Source organism: Rhipicephalus sanguineus, chromosome 8 (assembly GCF_013339695.2).
Source record: "Rhipicephalus sanguineus isolate Rsan-2018 chromosome 8, BIME_Rsan_1.4, whole genome shotgun sequence".
Taxonomy (NCBI): domain Eukaryota; kingdom Metazoa; phylum Arthropoda; class Arachnida; order Ixodida; family Ixodidae; genus Rhipicephalus; species Rhipicephalus sanguineus.
Window position 1 is genome coordinate 85,386,782 of NC_051183.1, and position 16,966 is coordinate 85,403,747.

At 46.1% G+C, this 16,966-nt stretch overlaps 1 protein-coding gene across 1 annotated transcript in view; it reads right to left on the bottom strand.

Annotated features, from left to right (window-relative positions):
- The window catches only part of LOC119402873 (proline-rich protein 2), a 29,820-nt gene extending 13,086 nt beyond the window's left edge, over positions 1-16,734 (bottom strand). The window contains exons 1-2 of the mRNA XM_037669919.2: positions 16,655-16,734; positions 13,717-13,818 (exon numbers count right to left, since the gene is read on the bottom strand). Coding sequence (XP_037525847.1) covers positions 13,717-13,818; positions 16,655-16,694 — 142 coding nt within the window. The 5' untranslated portion in view covers positions 16,695-16,734. The remainder of the gene's footprint in view (positions 1-13,716; positions 13,819-16,654) is intronic.
- Between the last annotated feature and the right edge of the window lie 232 nt (positions 16,735-16,966).

The window sequence follows — 16,966 nt, forward strand, 5'->3', positions numbered from 1 at the left end:
TTCATCGCCGGAAAGCTACTTATGAGCAGGCCTAACAGTACGACGCCTCTACTCCTGCAGGAACAGGCGAAACCACGCGGGCGGTACGCCGCGGGGCTCTGTATCTGCTGCATCAACAGGATCATTTGGGACATCCAGCGCTTGACCAATAACCCGCGCCTGCTTGTTGGTAAGCGCTCTACGCGCCAGCTGGCGTCGTATCGCTTTCTGGCAGTGCGGTTCACTCTAAGGCAAATTTACCCGAAAGAGGAGTAACGGAGCCGTCGTAGGAGCAAGCGGAGAGGGATGCAATGAACGGATAGACCGTCGTAGGAGCAAGCGGAGAGGGATGCGTGCTGTGTGCAAACCAGTTAGTCTGCAAAGGGATGAACCGCGCGGGAGATGCAGGCTGTGTGCATGGATGCGTTACGTGTGCAAGCCGTTGTCAATGGAACTAACCGTCCTCCTCGCTGGGGTCAGTCTTCCAACTTGTGTTCGAGCTGGCGTGTTGCCGGTTGTGTCGCGCTCGGAGAGTTCGCCGATCTAGGAACTACGGATCGTTGCCTTTGATATACACGTATGCGTGGTTGAATGTGTCGCGCTGCTTTTACGTTTCGCCGCACCCATGAAGTCTGGAGCTGCTCTCGACACGTCGCGACGCCGCGCTCTATATCTCCGGCGTAGTCACGGCACTGCGTCGCCACCGGCTGGGAATGGCGGCCGAGAAGACAGTATGCCTATCGAATCCATGACTTCAATCTGACTCGGGACACAAATAGGCGCTCGATTCTTACAAATTAAGTGATCGCTCTTTATTATGCCGTACCTATCGCGTGCGCGAAACTAATCGCGATTATCGGTAACGGACTCAATAGTGTTGTATATCGCGCGCACGAAATGTACCGCGAGGGCCGGCTTGGGCGTGAGCTCGCCTGTGCTTTGTGACAGCCTGGATATTGGCCGCCATTGTCGTCGCCTGCCCGGATGTTCGCTCTCCGATGATTCGCCGTGGTGATGAGCTGCGAGCTCGCGATATTAGCAATATTAGGCAGTTGCCTCGCCGCTGTTTTGCGACTCGTCCAAAACGCTGTGCGGTAGCAACGAGGTCGATTGTATGCCGCGCACTTGAAATGCACCGGCATGGGTTGGCGGGTGCTTCAGCTAGCCGACTTTAGCTGCGCTTCGGAACTCTGCGGAAATTGGTCGCCATTACCTTCGGCTTCTTCGGCGCTCACTCGCAAGCAGTTCTCCGCCGTTCGTGGCGTCAACCGCGCTTTCGCTCGCTGTACTGGTGCTCGCTCGAGGAATTTGGTGGAAATCGGACGCCGTTATCGTCGGCTTCCCCTTCGCTTGCTCGCAGGCAGCCTGGCGCCGTTCGTGGCGCTTCGCGTTTGCGCGCTGTTATGCTCGAGTTCAGCTGGCGACTGCGGCGCCTGACGGGCTTGCTCGAGCTGTACGACGCCGCTCGCAAAAAAACTCGCCGGCTCGTTGGCGACGCCTCGTTGGCCAACGATGGTTGGCGGCGCCTCGGCGTGATGGCTGCGGCTGCCGCACTTGGAGTGTTTGTTGCGCTGTGTGCCTTGAAATGCGTCTTTAATGGCGTATGACATCACGGTGAAATTATTTACATGCCATATTTTCGACGTGTGTTTTTATTTCACCTTTCACATATTTGCCATGTACGTGCGTCGTCATCCCCTCTGTGACGTGTCGCAGACTATTTCCAATAATATTGCGCTTCGCAGGGGTGAAATTATTTGCGTGCCATGTTTTAGACGTGTTTTAGTTCACCTTGCACGCATTTGCACAGTGCGTGCGTCTTCACCCTCGCTGTCACGTGATTAAATGTTTGCAATATTTTGTGCTTTGCAGGATGCAGCCGTTGCCCACAACGAGCAGAGTGATATGTGCCCTGGCGCGTACAACGCCTGTCACCTATCGCTTCCGTTGGAGCAGCTTCACAGAAAGGACTGGAGGAGATATGACAACGCGGCTGGACCTGTATTGGACATTTTGTAATTAATTCAGTGAGAGAAAGCAGGAACTTCATATGTATAGAAAAGTAAAACGTTTCATTGTCTCACTGTTGTCTTTCGTTGTCGCATTGAATGCGAAAGCAGTGACACACGCGTGACTAAATATTCTTTTGCGTGTTTTTTTCCGCGGCATTTGTTGCTCACCGCAGAAAGAAACACGCGAAAAATGTATTAAGTCTTGCAGAGTAAGAGTAGAAAATCATCCCTGGGATAAATAGTTCATCCGAATGGAGCGTTTGAGTGGACCGACCGTTGGTCCGGGGAGGTGCACCTGCGAGGACTAACGGTGGCCCGGTAAGGTGTAGATGTGAGGACCAAATGTTAGTTCATTGAGGTGATATGTGGGGACTAACAGTTGCCCGGTAAGGTGTAAATGTGAGGTCTAAATGTTAGTCCATTGTGGGGACCAACTGTTAGACCCGGTGCCGTTATTCCTTAAAGGGAATAATGGTTCTGGAAGCCCCATTAGTTCCCAAAGGGACAAACCGCACACCCTTTTAACACCTTTTTGCCTTAGAGTGTAGGCAGGCAGTGTGAGCGATGGGCTCATCCCCCAGCTCATCCCTCAGTGTGAGTGTATGGGAAGGGGAGTCTGAAGTGACGGTGGATCAGGTCGGGTAACTGCCCCTAGAGAGGTGAGAGTAACTGGAGGCCGTAAAGCTGTCAGTCAAGTCATGTAAATCACATTTAGGTTTCGATATCTTCTCTATAAACATTGTGCCAGTTGTTCATCACATATATTACATCTTGATTTCATTGCCTGGGCCAATTCGAGCATCTGTTTGGTTTTCTTATATACATGCGGCTTGCATGTAGTAACTCATTTATGGTCGATTCCACGAAAGATCAAAAAAGTGTGTATATTTGATGTTTCCGATTTTCCTGATAATTTTGTATGTTGTGCACGTATGACTGCACAGCACGAAATCGCAGTTCGTCTTCAAATAAAAATTTTTTTTCATAACAGGAAAATTCGACAAGTGTCGTCGGTTGACGACGACCAGTTTACGAAGAGTGCGTTTTCGTAAATTCGCGATCATGCTGGCAGCTACTGAAGCTATATATTACAAATATCTTTCTTTTTGGCGGAAGTAGAAGTAAAGAGGAAATAGCTCTTATGATTTCATGGAATTCTGAGCAAATTACGTATTTTTAAAAATTCACGAAAAACGCTGCGTTTCTGAAAATCAGTCAAATTTGGGACGCTATAGCTACTTCTGTGAACATCTTAGCTTGTTCATATTTGCAGCATGAATAGGCCTTTATGTGAATAGGGAACCTCTGCATTTGTATTTCTCTAATTATTTTCAAAGCAAATTTTCATGCTCGAAACACCAAAAAGAGAAAAGTGCTCCTTGATTCAAAAATCTATAATAAAAAAACCCAATCTCAGTTTTGTTCAAAGTCCCCCAAAATGTTCTCAAAGGGCTGCGGAATGATATTATGAAAAAACATGTTGCATCATTTTGATTAGGACAAAAGCAGAAAATGTCAAACATTGTGTTTCCAGAGCGTGGTGGCTACTGCGTGAAGGACATCTGTAGTAACAAGAAAATACAGTAACACGTCTTTTTTCTTCTCTGAGCTTCGCTAAACAACAGTAATGATCTATTGTCGGAAAGTGGGAACTGTTTTGTAAAGAAAAAAAGATCGTTCCAATTAAATGCATTTGCGACACCACTTATATTCCTCGTCGACGGGCAGCACGGACATTTTCATTCCTCTGGATAATTTTTTTTTTGAGTAAATGCGCTTACCTATATAAAAGCAACGAAGCTAAACGCGAAATTTGTGTAGCTGAGTCGAGCATGCATTGTAAGAATGTGAGAAATCGCAAATAGCGACAGTGGTGAACGGCGAGTACCGCAGTGCAACTTAAGCACAGCAGCCACACATTGTTTGCTAGGCTTTGTCGCTCTGCACGAGAAAATGCTGGGGTGTCGATTGCGTTGGTTACACGATACATTTTTCACCGCTCGTCGCTCTCCCGCCCGGTCTCTGGATCCGCACCGTGCGGATCGTGTGGCGGATCGAGTGGCCTGCGCTACACGCCTTCGTGTAAAGTAGCATGCATTAGGCGGACAGGTGCAAAGGGCGGCCCGATAGACGCCCGCCTGAGCAGGCGACAGCAACGAGCACGGCTGTGCCAGTCAGCCAAACACCACCTGAGATAGAAGTTAAGCATCCAAATTGTGCTTCACCTTGATGCGATCACTGTCCTACGCTCTGAAGGTGGCTACGGGTAGGCGTTATAGCCATGACCGAGATTTTATACGGACTGCCTCATGGTGCAAAAAAAAGAAAATTCCGCTGCAGCGGAATTTTCGTTATGTAGAAGATATCGTATCGAGTCTCTTTTGCGGAGGGTCATGAAGTAGGATGCGCGCTCAATTCAAGAGGGAGACCAGATCTGCCAGCACTGCTTCAAGACATACAAGGAGATGCAAAACAAAGCAGATGCAATGCAAACAAAACGTGTTTTGTCCGTGGCCAAAACTGCTGCCACCAATCTTCACGTAATCGATTCTTTTTAAACTCTGCATTGATCACATAAGGTTTGACAACGTACACATTTGGGCCAACAAAAACCACACCTCTTGGCGACCGCTCTCCAGAAATTCATTTCCATTCATGAAGAGACCTTGGCTTTTATACCAGTCTCTCAATTCTGGCGCACCACATCATCATAAGAGACGCACGGAGGGAATGCGTTCTTTAGCACTCAAGATATGAATTATACTCTACTGATATAGATGAAAGAAAAGGAGGCTACAACTGAAAGTGCCTACTGTGGACTGAGGGATGTCTAACACTGGCGTGAAGTCGCAAACCACGCAAAGGCATTTAATTGGAACGATCTTTTTTTCTTTACAAAACAGTTCCCACTTTCCGACAATAGATCATTACTGTTGTTTAGCGAAGCTCAGAGAAGAAAAAAGACGTGTTAGTGTATTTTCTTGTTACTAGAGATGTCCTTCACACAGTAGCCACAACGCTCTGGAAACACAATGTTTGACATTTTCTGCTTTTGTCCTAATCAAAATGATGCAACATGTTTTTTCATAATATCATTCTGCAGTCCTTTGAGAACATTTTGGAGGACTTTGAACAAAATTGAGATTGGGTTTTTTTTATTACAGATTTTTTAATCGAGGAGCACTTTTCTCTTTTTGGTGTTTCGAGCATAAAAATTTACTACTTTGAAAATTATTAGAGAAATACAAATGCAGAGGTTCATTATTCACATAAAGGCCTATTCATACTGCAAATATGAACAAGCTGAGATGTTCACAGAAGGAGCGATAGCGTCCCAAAGTTGACTGATTTTCAAAAACGCAGCGTTTTTCGTGAATTTTTAAAAATACATAATTCGCTCAGAATTCCATGAAATCATAAGAGCTATTTCCTCTTTACTTCTACTTCCGCCAAAAAGAAAGATATTTGTAATATATAGCTTCAGTAGCTGCCAGCATGATTGCGAATTTACAAAAACGCACTCTTCGTAAAATAGTCGTCGTCAACCGGCGACACTTGTCGAATTTTCCTGTGATGAAAAAATTTTTTATTTGAAAACGAACTGCGATTTCGCGCTGTGCAGTCTTATGTGCACAACATACAAAATTATCAGGAAAATCGGAAACATCAAATATACACCGTTTTTCGATCTTTCGTGGAATCGACCTTATGCTTATTTCCTTGTTCATCCATAGGCATGTTCATAATATCACAGAGCATTGTGTCATTTCGGTAGGATTTTTGTTTTACAGGGGCAGGCACCTCGTGAGGCGTTTATGCATTTTGGCGGTATTCTAGGCAAGCTGTACTTTTTTTATTTTCTGCTGGAAAGAAACCAACTTCAAGAGCTTGAGGAACAGCTTGAGAGACTTGTACTTGGATGTTTTTGTGGATCGTAGGTGTTCACCTGGAGATAACAGATGAAATCTGAACACTCTATTTCCTATTTGTTAGTCACCTAATATGTGTATCATAAAACGCCACATTAAAGCGCCTTTGCCATAGTCAGCGCGAAGCGCAGCGCCTAAGGACAGCGTCGCGCAAGCTGTCTTCCTGGGATGTGGATTCGAGTATAAACGCTTAGCGAGTCGAGATGGTTTGTAGTGCACGAGCCATTTTGATCCGCTTGATATTCGAACTCCGAAGGCAAAAAAATCCGAATGCAAAAAAAACACACTGTATTCACTCGCTTCTGTTTGTGCAGCTTACATGCCAACGAAGAAAAATCCAGTGTTGGGTGTCGTTGAGTCACATGGGCTTGTGTGTGTTTGTGCGCGAATGAAACAAAGTAGGCAGTTCATAAGGAAGCGGGTGTTTACTTCATTTTAAAAATGGAAGAACACTTTGTAAATTTCGAAGTGTGTTCGGCGAAAGCCTGTGGCCATGCGCCTGACTATGCCTTGGTATCGCGGGAATCCACGTTCTTGGGGCGCTTCTTCAACGCTGCTTTGCGCAACGCGCTTAGGAAGGAGCAAGGCACAACTGTTGCGCGTTGAAGGACGGACGCCGCCGCCGCGTTGCACAACAGTTCCGCAACGCGCGCTGGGAAGACCACGAGCGACTGTTGCTATGCGCCGCTGTGCCATCACGTGATTGCTGAAAGAGTGTAGGGGGGAGAGGCTACAAATAGCACCGCGCCAGGGCACGGATGGACGGACGACGGACACCGTGAGTATAAGGCATTAAGTGATTTTGCCTTAAAACAGGTAACGCTGCGAACGGTAACTTAACTACGGGTAAAGAGAGCTACAACGGGACAAAGAAGGGACAGGACCAAGCGCTGACTGACAACAACGACTTTTTATTTCGCCACAGGAGAATATATACTCTCTAAAAACTAAAATGAACAAAAAGATACGATCACAGCTCTCTTACTAGTACATGCGCGTGGATTACATTCGGTGGTCTAGACAATCATGCTCTTTCTTGAGCAGGTCTATGGAAGCCATGCTAACAGATGATTCATTGCGCGTGTCGATCACTTTGGCCTCATAGTAAGTTGTACTTGTCGTGTGAGCACTGTCTTTTCTTTTCAGCAGAACTCTTATATTTCTGTAAGACGTTAGTCAATGCTATGTTTAGTCACAAAAATTTTCTGGGGGTCTCCGCACTAGTTAAGAGGAAACAATAGCGAGTTTTAGTATAGCGGATAACAGCAAACGCAAGGATTTAGCGTTAGCGTTAGCGTTGCGTGCTCTTAACCGCGCATGAGCAGAACGTAAACGTAGCCCGAGCTCTTACGTACGAACGCTATTTCTGGAATATAGCGTTCAACGCTAACGCACGCAAGAGATCCCGTACGTAGGGCAAGATGGCGGTGCCTGTTGAAGTGAGAGCCGTCCACTTCGAATCTTTGTAGCCGTCGTCCTGCATTATTAAACTCATTCATTCCCTAGTAATGTTCGTATTTGATTTAGATTTGAGTAATGAGGCTTCGCCAACCGTGTACCGCCGATAAAATAGCTCCGTTTTTTGAGATACAAAGTGGATTTGCGCTGCAGAAGGCTTAGCAAGATTTGTTGGCAAGGTTCGCTCATGTTTTCTGTAGCAGCGCAGAGATGGCGACGCTCTCTTTAGTCGCCTCTTTCCAAGATACGGCCACAAGTCAAGCAGATACATGTCAGGCGTCGTTTCCCTTCATGCCTTTCGCGGCAGTGCATGAATGTGACTCGTGATGCGTCCCAGCTTAAAAAGGCGAGGTAATAGGGGTATTGAAGAATTCTCGAACGCGGCATGTCGACAGAAACCAATGTGTCAGAACTCAACACTTCTGCAAACGCGACATGGAGACGCAACAGTGGTGACTTTGGATCAGCTCGACTCGGTGGCGCTTTTGTGGATTCTACAGTGCATTTAGTGGTTTTATGTCTAGATGGCACTGTATGTGCTTGCGTTAGCGTTAGCGGGAATGCCTTCCGCTGTACTAAAAGACCACCAGTTGACACGCAGCGCGTTCCGTTTTAGCGTTAGCGTTGAGACGCACGCTAACGCTAACGTAAGCGTTTCCCGCTATACTAAAACTCGCTATTCACAGCATATCCACGGGGTGAATGATGATGAGTGGGGCGAAGCTCCGGAGGAAATCATCGGTAAACTATCAATACGCCGAGTAAATCGGCCAGTATATGATCAAGTATACACGTGAGAAACACCGTGTATGTAATAAACATCAAACTTTTATTGTACTGTTGGTTTACGTGGTCCCTTCATTATAACTGTCCCCCTAGCGTACGTCGCCGCACTAAATCGAACGATTGCCTGCCACCAATGACACGCGCCATATGTGGATCTTCTGAGGCGAAAATGTCTGAGGCTCGTGTACTTAGATTTAGGTGCACGTTAAAGAACCCCAGGTGGTCTAAATTTCCGGAGCCCTCCACTACGGCGTCTCTCGTAATCATATCGTGATTTGGGGACGTTAAACTCCATATAATATTATTATTATCTGTGAATCTTCCGTGAATTCTGCCCAGTATATCATCAACGACGTGAGATCGGGCGCGTTAATACTAAAGATGAGAGTCATGGCGACGTGCCGCTCACTTTAATTTTACATGTACGCTGTGAATTTTTTATTGTTTAATCACGCACAGGAGAAATCTCATACAGGCACTATCTTCGAGGTCAACATCTAGTGCCTATATATACGGGGTGGTCAGTGAACGGTTGTGCAGCACGAGCAGTCAGTTTTTTCAATCAAGAAACTCTCTAGCAGACGCTGCCTGCGTCGGCCTCGCGAGGCGAGAGAGGGGGGGGAGGACTAGAGCAAGCATCTGCAACGCAGCGAGCGCCTCCGCGCCACCTAGGGATCTTTTTGAGAACTAGAGGTGGCAACGACAGCGCCATCTAGTGAAAACTCCAAGACCTAGAGGTGGCTACCTACTACTACTACTACTACATACTACGGAGTAGGGACAGACCCGCACCCTAAGGAGCTTCGCCCCTAAAAAACAGAAGGTTCAGCAGCAGTATGTGGCAGTACTGCATGTATGGGAAATGGAAACACCGACCAAGACATATCAGCGCTCATCTGAATTTAGAGCGTTCGGGCGGCTTCCGAATGTCGCTCGAACGTGCACGTGCACTTGCCGATAAAATGTTTTGCTTGTTTTCTTTTTTTTGTAAAAGCAACACAAAATAATTCAACATTTCTCTGGCTGCCACCAGATGTCACGCCTGTAGTTGAGGCGCATTGCGCCTTTGAATTGGCCTTTTTTTTGACACAGCCGTCTTGTCGCTTGGTTTTAAAAATGAAAGCGTGTCTGCCTTTTCCTCCGTAGATTTCGATAGTTCTTGAGAGTTATCACATCTGACTGGGTCGGATTTCAGCGCGTACGAATGAGGTATCACCTTCCTTAAATTATTGTTTCCCCGTTAGTCAGAGGAGTCCACTCATCGAGCATGGAGTACGTATTCGTTGATCCATCGTTTCCAAAAAGTTTCCGTCAGGTGCTTTCCGAACTGCTGCCCCTGGGCGGCTTCCGAACGCGTTAGGTTTCCTGTTTCCACCCTTACGCTGCCTTTTAGTGTGGCAGTGAGTGCTCGGTCAGTTAAAGTATACGCCGGAGTATGAGCGGATGGTTCACCGACTTTCGACTTCACGATGGTAAGATGCTTGGAATTATCGGCGGCTACGGCTTCCTTGACTGCTGCCATAAGTAATTACAATTTGTGGTCTACTCGCCGTAGAGTCGTAATTGTGTCCTTACAGCTCTTACAAGTAGCTCCGGCATACCTCCTCAACACGTCTCGTTTGGCACAACCAACTTCGGTATCAGGTCCACATTGCCAAAGCACCCGAAGATATCTCCTTCTAACGATAATGTACAAAGCTTATGCAGATTGCCCGACTTTGTCCTTAAGACTATCGCGCAATCAGAATAGAAGACCTGTCAAATTAAGTGCCGCAAACACATTGCCAGTGCTGTCCTTACGAAAATACTTGAGCTAAATATTTTATAAACGGAAGGTGACAGACAAGAGATTTTTGGGCATGGCAGCGTTTGTGCACAAACTGTCCAACAAAATGAAGTTTTGAATAGGAGTAATAAGAATTCATTTTTCAGTCCCAACGTGGGAGAAGCCCACTGCGTGCTAGGCGCGTCGCAGGGCCATGAATAAACTTTTATCAACCAACCAAACAACCAACCAACAATGCACCACGTAAGCTCTCTCTCTCCATGAAAGAAAGCATTGAAAACGCTCAAAAAGCCGGTCGCTGCTAACAAATAATCATAGGACCGGTTTAACAGAATGCGCGCATAATGTGCTTTATCAGGTACTAATGAGTTGCTCAAAAGTTTATATATACTAAAGGAGGAAATGTTTGAATGATCGTGTCCATCACCTTCGCAATAATATAAATAAAGGACATGCTTAACGAAAGATCTGCGACGCACACTGAGAACAAAAAAAAAGGGGAAACCGGAATGGCACCCGATCCTCTATTCCACTGCTTTAACCGCGAAGTTGTTTAAGGCAGCCGTAACTTGTGCAGCCTATCATGCGTGGTTTGCCCTGTGTGACCTAGCAGGTATGTGTCACAGGAATTGGGCAAATCGCACTACTCACCACTGGTCCCTTAAAAATAATAATTAACAGTTAGCCCAACACGAGGGAACGGGAATGGCAATGACGGCTGCGAGAAGACCACGAAGCGATAGAAGGCTTACGCGAAGGACGACATGCCGGTAGATGTATGAAAGCTGCGAATGCTTGGTTTCATCACTAATTTCTGCCTCTGGAGTATGGACATCCGTGTCGTGTCTGTGACTGTGGTTTAACTCGAAGCTCTCTGCGGTGAAACTCAACATAGAAACAGCCTAAGCATCACCTAGATAAAGCCAAGGAACGACGAAGAAGCAACGCTTAAAGAACCATCATCACCTAGCAAAGACCTAGAAACAACCTAGAAGCACCCAGCTTAGTCTTCAGAATCGTCCAGTTTTGCTGTGTGATGCCTTGCGCGGCTTGGTGCAAGCTTAGCCAACTTTTTTTCTTATTAACTGTTTGCGCCACAAATCTTTCCTTAAGCTATGCACCAACTGGCCTAACGCTACTGCCTGCTAATGGATATGGTAGCCATTTAGCGGACCATTGCAAGAAGAGTGCATGTATTCGTTTTTTTCAAAAAATTCACAGCTTCGCCGCAAGGGCGAAGCAATGAACGCGATAGCAAGAAAAGCGACCCGTGATGGACGCGCTGTGCAGCAACTACCGCCTGAGAAGACAGCGGAAGGGCAAGTTTCTCCCTGCGCAAATATTAGAAGAAGCGAGCGAGCTGGCCGACGACTTTTAAATGCGCCCGTTGCGCTTCTCGCACCATCTCGCTGGTAATGCAGGAACGCTTATAAGCGCCTGCCGTCTCTGAGTCGTGCCATCGGTAGAGGGTGTGCATATAACGCTCGCCGTTAGCTACCTGAAGGGTCTGCGTTTTGTGGCGTAGTGGTTAGCGCCACGCGGTGCGGAGCGAGAGCTCGCTGGTTCGATCTTGCGCTTCGGAAGCATTTTTCTGAGGTATTTTCTTAGGGACTTATATAATTTTCGCTGCGGTATTCGTTGTTTCGGTGTCCTTTTTCCATCGCTGTTGGATAACATGGCCTTGCGCTCGCAGCCCTGTGATGTGCCTAACATTACAACATCGGTGAATAAGCACGTGTACATTCAGCTCTTCTGTAGAGTGAAAATTTTAAAAAAGTCCCCTTCGCCCTCAAAAGTAGGCCGCGATAGCGTAATCGAGCCCCGGTCGGATAGCCTTCTCAATAGTTAGCCAGGCCTCGTTTCTGGTGGGCACCTCCATGCCGCAAGGAAAGGAACGTCTGTGCAGGTAACATAGGCTTTTTCAAACTATCCTAGAGAGAGAGAATGATTTATTGATCATATCTGAACGAGGCTAACGGGAGGCCGTGAGGACGCGAGGACCTCGCTAGCCGGGGGCTCCGTCCAGGATGGCGCTGGAACTCGAAGACTGTCAGTGGATAAACTATCCGACAATGCCCAATGCAAGCACATCTGCTAATTGTCCACTGCGCAATAAGTCTTCTCTTTACAAATTCGCAAAGTACCCACTACGCGTTCGTAAGGGAACATGCGCACCTGCTAATTTGCCCACATTGTTGGTGCTGTTGTTGATGATGATGAATAATTATGCCGGAGCGCTTTGTTATGGGTAGATCTTCAAACCAGCCACTCGTCGCGCAACTCATATATTTTGTCGCGTGGTGAAATTTTACGCTTCCGCCACACCATACTGCACGTGTTGACACTCCTCACACTACTAACATTCATATAGTGTTTTTTCCCGGAAACCATTTCCAGCACAGGCGTGGCGCTGTGGAAGAACACCTGCTTGCAACGCAGGATGCCTCGGTTCGATTGCCGCTCGGGCGGATTATTTCTTTTTATTTATTCGCATCTATTTCCATCTTTAAGAAACGGGTAATGATTACTTTTCGCTGACAAGCAACGACGAGGACGCTGACGCTAGAATTTCAGCGATCGAGCTCTTTAACTATATTTTGTTAAAAATCAAAATTCAACCGTAAGGGCGAAGCCAGCAATGAGATAGCAACAAACTGTAATGTTGTACGAAGTAAGGCTAGCAGCTAAGTATTTTGGATTCGACCTGGTGTAACTAGACAAAACACTGATGTATGAGAATACGGCCGCTCCAGGGATAGAAGCGGTTTTCGTGCAGTCTCTTCGCTTTGAGCTCACAGTGCATAGGTGAGTGTACGAGCCGTTTACTGATGCCTGTAGCACGTGCACCAGCGATTGTGGTATTGCTTTTCCTATGTCCATAAATACATGAGACAGTGAGAACAGAGTAAAGAGAATTACGTGACGTGCATGCGGTTTTAAGTGGCCCCACACGCATTCACATCATTACATTGCGTATCACACGTACATACATAACGTGTGACTAACGGCACATATCTGGAAACCGTGTGTAGCGGCTTGTTACCGGGCGCTTTGTCAACACGCTTTGTCGGTAGCTAGGCATACTCATGTGCATGGTGTCAACTGCGGTTGTGAGATATTGGCAGGGATGATTGCATAAAATCACAGTTGCACCACAAGGGCGAAGCAATTAATGTGACAGCATCAAATTGTATTGTTACACCAAGTAAGGCTTGTCGCTGACTCTTTTGGATCCTATCTCGAGCAACTCTGCAAAAGGATGCTGCAGGATCATTCGGCCGCCCCAGCGCGAGAAGTAGTTTTCGTCCAGTCTCTACGCGCTAACAGTACAGCACGTAAAAGGGTATACGAGCGGTTTGCTAATGCCTGCCGAGATAGCGCCCACGCCAGCGATCGTGACCATGCCCTTATAATCAAAGTTCACAGTAGCCACCCGAGTGACATAGCACCCCCATTTCCCCAGCGTACCTATGTGCTCCTTCTAGGCGGCCGCGGCGTTTCCTCTCTTCCTGAGTAATGGACGGAGGCCTCGCGTGCAGGAGACGTTATTGCATGCGTCCTCCGTGCGACGGAGATGGGGCGGCTCGTGTCATCTCTGCTTCAGCCGCGTTCGTGGACGCCGCTCGTGCGCTTTTACCCGCGGATAAAACATACGATGCGCGGGTGATGTTACCGATTTTGACTTTAGGGAACATGACGGCGACGGCAAAAGTGTGCCGTCGAGAGTGTTCATTCAATTTCTATCGCAAAAAAAAGATATACTTACGATGATAAAAAAATGCAGTAATAGGCGGATCTCCTATTCCTGCAACATTTGGATTTGCCATTAGCTGATCCCACCCATCCCTCGATCTTGCGGGTCCACTTTCTAATGGGAAGAGAAGAATAATGAAGAAACAAGCGAACAAATAAGTATATTTTCGCGTGAAAATATGCATCACAAGGTTTTTTTTACCAAAAAACACCATTTTTTCGCATTCGCCAGCTATCATATCTAAAGCGTGCCCTGTCTGTCTCATGTATGGGCGTTGCTTTGCCTCTATTCACTTGTGCTGACTGTTCAACAGGCCAGGGTTGCGATAGCAGCTTTCCGGAGACATTGTGCGAGATCCTTTTCAATATTTTCATAAGTGCGTGCAGCTATTCTTGGTAATTCATTTAGCAAGTGACTGTGTCTTTGGCATATATTATACAGATGTGTTGTGGTTAAACTCATTACTATCGCTAGAAATGCTCAGCCTTGGGCAGGACTTAAGGTCCAGGGGGGGGGGGCTCGGTGGGACCAGCCCCCCCCCCTCCATTTCTTAAGCAGGGTTTTTATGTATGTGTGTATGCATGCATATAGGTCGCCGCCCTCTGAATGCCCCCCCCCCCCCCTCCCATGAATGAAGACTTTAAGCCCTGGCCTTGGGGCTCATAGAGCGTCCATGTCAAAATAGTCCCTTGCCAAAAAGAGTTTAGTGACGAAAATTTAGTCCAATGGTCTTTTAGACTTCGGTCTTTTTGCAGAGTTTGAGAATATTCCCCCCCATAGGTACATGTGAAAGAAACAAGGTTCGACAGCAAAAGAAGGTCACCGGTGAACAATTTCTTTCGGCATAATTAGCTTCCACGAAACCGAAAAGTGTAACTTTTTGAGACGCACGAAGAATAGCTATTCGCCTACAATACGCGTTCTATTAGCAATCGCCACGATTTGATTAACAATCCGTGCTCAATGCAGTACCTGGTACTGCGCTTTTTTTCAAACCACCTGAGCTGACCTCCTGGTTTTTGACTTACACGGTAGTGCACAAACGGGGGAGACATGTACGGATGCGAGGAGTACATGTCTTACTGCTCCCACTACCCTCACGTAAATAGAAGCCGTAGGTCGTGTTCTCTGTCCTACTTATCCGCAGCCAATGGCTTACCGATTTTGATCACTCTGCATGTTAGCGCTCTTGCTGACGCACTTCTATCCCATCTTTAAGATGTGTTTGTGTTATGGGAATTTACGTTTGGCCAACCAACAAACACATTTAGACATGGGGCTAGGCAATAATGTGTTGTTTTGTAGGTAACCTACACAGCACGAACAGAACTACTATCTGAACTCCAAAAAGCGCAATGTAAATTTAAGCTGAAATACATCGCTAGACTTGGTATCCCCTGTCTTCTAAACATTTTAGCATAATATTTGTTATATATTTGTTGTCTGTATGTCGGTCAGTAAATGCAGAACACAAACGTTTTCTCTAAGGACTTTATTTCAAGAAGAATTGCTGCACACAATCGATTTTCACTGCTCACGCTATTCTTACATTCTTTACATCCAATATTCATTTTCTGAACATAGCTGTGTTGTCTACATCCGTTCATGTGCTACAGAATCATGCGTTTTAATAAAAAAGACGCAGTGTTTCTTAAGCGTGAAGCAGTAAGCGTGAAAATACGCTTACTGTTTTCTGTTTAGGAACTACACTGCTGTCATGCGGCAGCATGAAAGTGAAGTTAATATTGCATGGTGTGTTTTGGACACATTCTCCATATGTTTATGAGGAGCGCCGTGGTAAACCTGTTTATTTATTTGGAGGAACTGCGGTTCTTTTACGCGAAAATAAGCATTGTACATGGGCGTTCTCGCATTTGATCTACATCCGATGCGGCTGGTGTGGTAGGGCATAGGAACCATGTCTTCGAGCTTAACAGTGTGACACATTGTCTGCTAAGGTACCATGGTGCGTACAGTGCCAAAGTGCTGATTGTTTTAGAGCAATAGCCCTACTCATCCCGGTACAAATACAAAAATATCTTCAGGCATGAATCTTATCTTCAAGCTCATCCAAGGTCAAAGCCAGCGAATGATTGCCGAGAAACAAAAGTACGGCACATTTGCGAAGACGAAGGGCGGCTGAAAGAGATTTTTTTTTGTGCCGCCATCACCATAGGCACTGGCTGCATTCAGTACACCGTGCCTTTGCGCTTGCTGCGGTGACAGCTCCGGGACTCGACAAGAACAAAGCTGTACAAAGAATTGAATAGTTTGTGAACATGAACCAAGAACGCATTCTCACCACGTTATATACACGAAAGTTTTCTCTCTCGCGTATTCCCTGAAGTACAAGGAACTTGTTGAAGAACGTTCGGTGAATATGCCGTGTGAACGCAAATGAGATATGCATGTAAAGACAATGGAACAAAAAAAAAACGTTGCTTTAGAACGCGAATGCAATATGAGCGATGCTATATTATTCCGCATAAGCAGCAGTACTGCACTGGTCTAACCCCAAGTCAAAATGACTTGTAGCACGAAAATTTTTTGAATGACTTGCGCGCACGAACCTTTAGCACACCCGTAGGCAGATAATATTTTAGTAGTTGATGTTTCTGTCGACGGACTGTGCTAAACATAATTACTTGCTCGTACGAGTTTGAGCCTATCACCGATGAAGCTCTTCAAAATTTTTAAGCGAAATCCTTGTCCTCTCAACACCTTATTTTGACTGAGTTTCCTTCATTAGAAAAGCTTTATATAGCCAATCCGCATGCATGACGTCTACCCCACATGACTGAAGTTTACTATTTCTTTTGTCGGTGTAATTATTACGTGTGCTCTTCAGATGACTTTACTGCTTCATATTACAAGAATACGTGAGTGCATATGTATATACGCCCACACAATTCTTTTGCGATGCAAGTAAGAAAATCAAGGAAACACGTACCTTCCTCAAGTATCGGAGAAAGAGGGACAGGTGTCGTCATCCGTCTTTGTACCGTGAGTGCCGGATGTTTGAAAAGCGGATCCCTTACTAACATGGACAAGAAATAAAAAAAAAAATTCTTAAATCAGTAAGATGTCTGGACGAAAGAGTTGCATCATATTTTGTCATCATCACAGCATTGAAGCACCGCTTTTTCGCATTAGGAGTGTTTTACATTCTTTAACAAACGACATGTATGCGAAAATTGCATGGCGTTTCCTAACGTATTTTCCCTTTTGTTTATGAGACCGGCTTTGCGAAAAAAGGTTGCTT